The following is a 2,013-nucleotide window of genomic DNA, read 5'->3' as shown; positions in this document are numbered from 1 at the left end:
AAACATTTTAACAGGGTAGCCAAAAGGTGAGAATAAATAGAGGTAAACTGAAGGAAGGATATGTTTAAAGATATCCGACATCTCTCTGGTTCTACCTTTCCCAGCAACAGGCTATCACATACATCCCAGAGTCCCTCACAACCGAATAATTCATATAACATCAACAACAAACCTACAACAACAACAAAACATACAAAACTCCTACAGCAACAACAACTACAACTACCGCCCAAAATAACTAGGAAGGATTAGATTCTCAATAATTAAGGGATGGACTGGATCTTGTGTGGGGAGAAAATATTTATCATTCATCTTTTTCTTTTACTCTTTTTTGCTTTATTTTGTAAATATCATCATCATCATCATCCTCATCATCATCATCCATCATCATCATCATCATCATCATCATCATCATCATCATCATCACCACCATCATCATCATCATCTTCATCACTGTTATTATCATCTCTATTAACATCATCGAGATAATTATCAACAATGAGATAGACATTAGTTTGCCTCCTACAAGCCGTTACATTCGACATCAAACACCATTTCATTTTTAATGTGGCGCTAGCGGCGTTAGGAAAGGCATGAATAACAGAACATTTTTTTTTTTTTTTTATATTTCCTTCTGTGACTTTTTGAAATGAAAGCACTGGCGGGGTGATCGAGCAGGGACGGACAAAATACTTTGCGGTATTTGTAACTAAGACGAATCCAAATCTCGCCGAGGTCGACTTCGCATTTCATCCTTCCACGGCCGACAAATTTAGTACCATTCAGGTATTGGAAATCAATATAATTGACTATTCCCTAAACACAATATTTCCGGCTTTATACCTGCGTTAGAGACTCTTACAGTTTTGTTGTTATTGTTATTATCGACTATAAAATGACATTATGATGTTGGTAAATGAAGCAGACAAATAGAAACCCGCACCAAAGGCTAAATTAAACGTCATGGGTTCAGTTTTCACACAATTCTGTATGTTTCTCGTCACTTTCATCGCAAATACTTCTCAGAAATATACATTTTGCATTTATTCACCTTTTCAAAACGTCTCAATATTCTATCCTCTACTCCGCACACATCGCAAACATTATTTTTACAAGGAAGCATACACAATATGTATGTACACACACACACACGCACATTTATACGTTTACGTGCTTGTAGAGACACACGCAAACATTTATAAGTATGTATGTTTTTTTATATTTATTTAAGTTCTTCTAAAGAGAGTTCAAGACAGTCGTTAACAAAGTGACAAGACATTAAGACAATTCCCGAGTTTGTAAATACGTGACAGAGTTAGTTGTGCATAAATACATGTAGCTGTATGCACCTACATGTTCTATCTGAACTACATGTTCTACGTCAGTATGTCTCCTTAGTAGTTAGATGTTTCTGCGTGTGCGCGTCATTACATTTTATATATCTATTTTTATAGAAGCACACAGTGAAGAGTGTAATCTTTGTTTCTTGTATGCTACATAAACTTTAAAGTCTGATATGTGTTCATTCATATACATATATCTAAATATGGGTGTATATAAATATACATTACATATACATATATTGACATGCCTTAAGATATGCATATATACATACAGTATGTGGATGTGTCAATGAATGCAAATAATAATAATAATAATAATTATTATTATTATTATTATTATTATTATTATTATTATTATTATTATTATTAGTTCAAGTTCATGCACAGGGTATAAAGAATTGAATGTAGAGAATAAAGTCTATGGCTTGTTATTTTAGATTTTAAATTTAGATAATCACTCGATATTTCTTTTATTATTCCCTTTTTTTTATGTAAAGGAGAATCCTAAAGGTATGTGTGTATGTGGAGAGGAACGATATGTAATTTTACAAAACAAGCTGGTCTCACATACTTAGTTGATATAGGTATCACAACATTTACATCATCATCGTCATCATCATCATCATCATCATCATCAACAACAACAAAATCAATATCAATAACTGCAACA

The 2,013-nt window shown here is 32.8% G+C and overlaps 1 protein-coding gene across 1 annotated transcript in view; it reads left to right on the top strand.

The window, feature by feature from the left end:
* Positions 1–1,263, top strand: part of LOC106882143 (hepatocyte nuclear factor 3-beta) — a 7,198-nt gene extending 5,935 nt beyond the window's left edge. Inside the window, exon 2 of the mRNA XM_014932715.2 lies at positions 1,232–1,263. Coding sequence (XP_014788201.2) covers positions 1,232–1,263 — 32 coding nt within the window. The remainder of the gene's footprint in view (positions 1–1,231) is intronic.
* The last annotated feature ends 750 nt before the right edge of the window (positions 1,264–2,013 follow it).

The sequence above is a fragment of the Octopus bimaculoides genome, chromosome 16 (assembly GCF_001194135.2).
Source record: "Octopus bimaculoides isolate UCB-OBI-ISO-001 chromosome 16, ASM119413v2, whole genome shotgun sequence".
NCBI lineage: Eukaryota > Metazoa > Mollusca > Cephalopoda > Octopoda > Octopodidae > Octopus > Octopus bimaculoides.
This window is presented reverse-complemented; position numbering and strand designations above follow the sequence as displayed.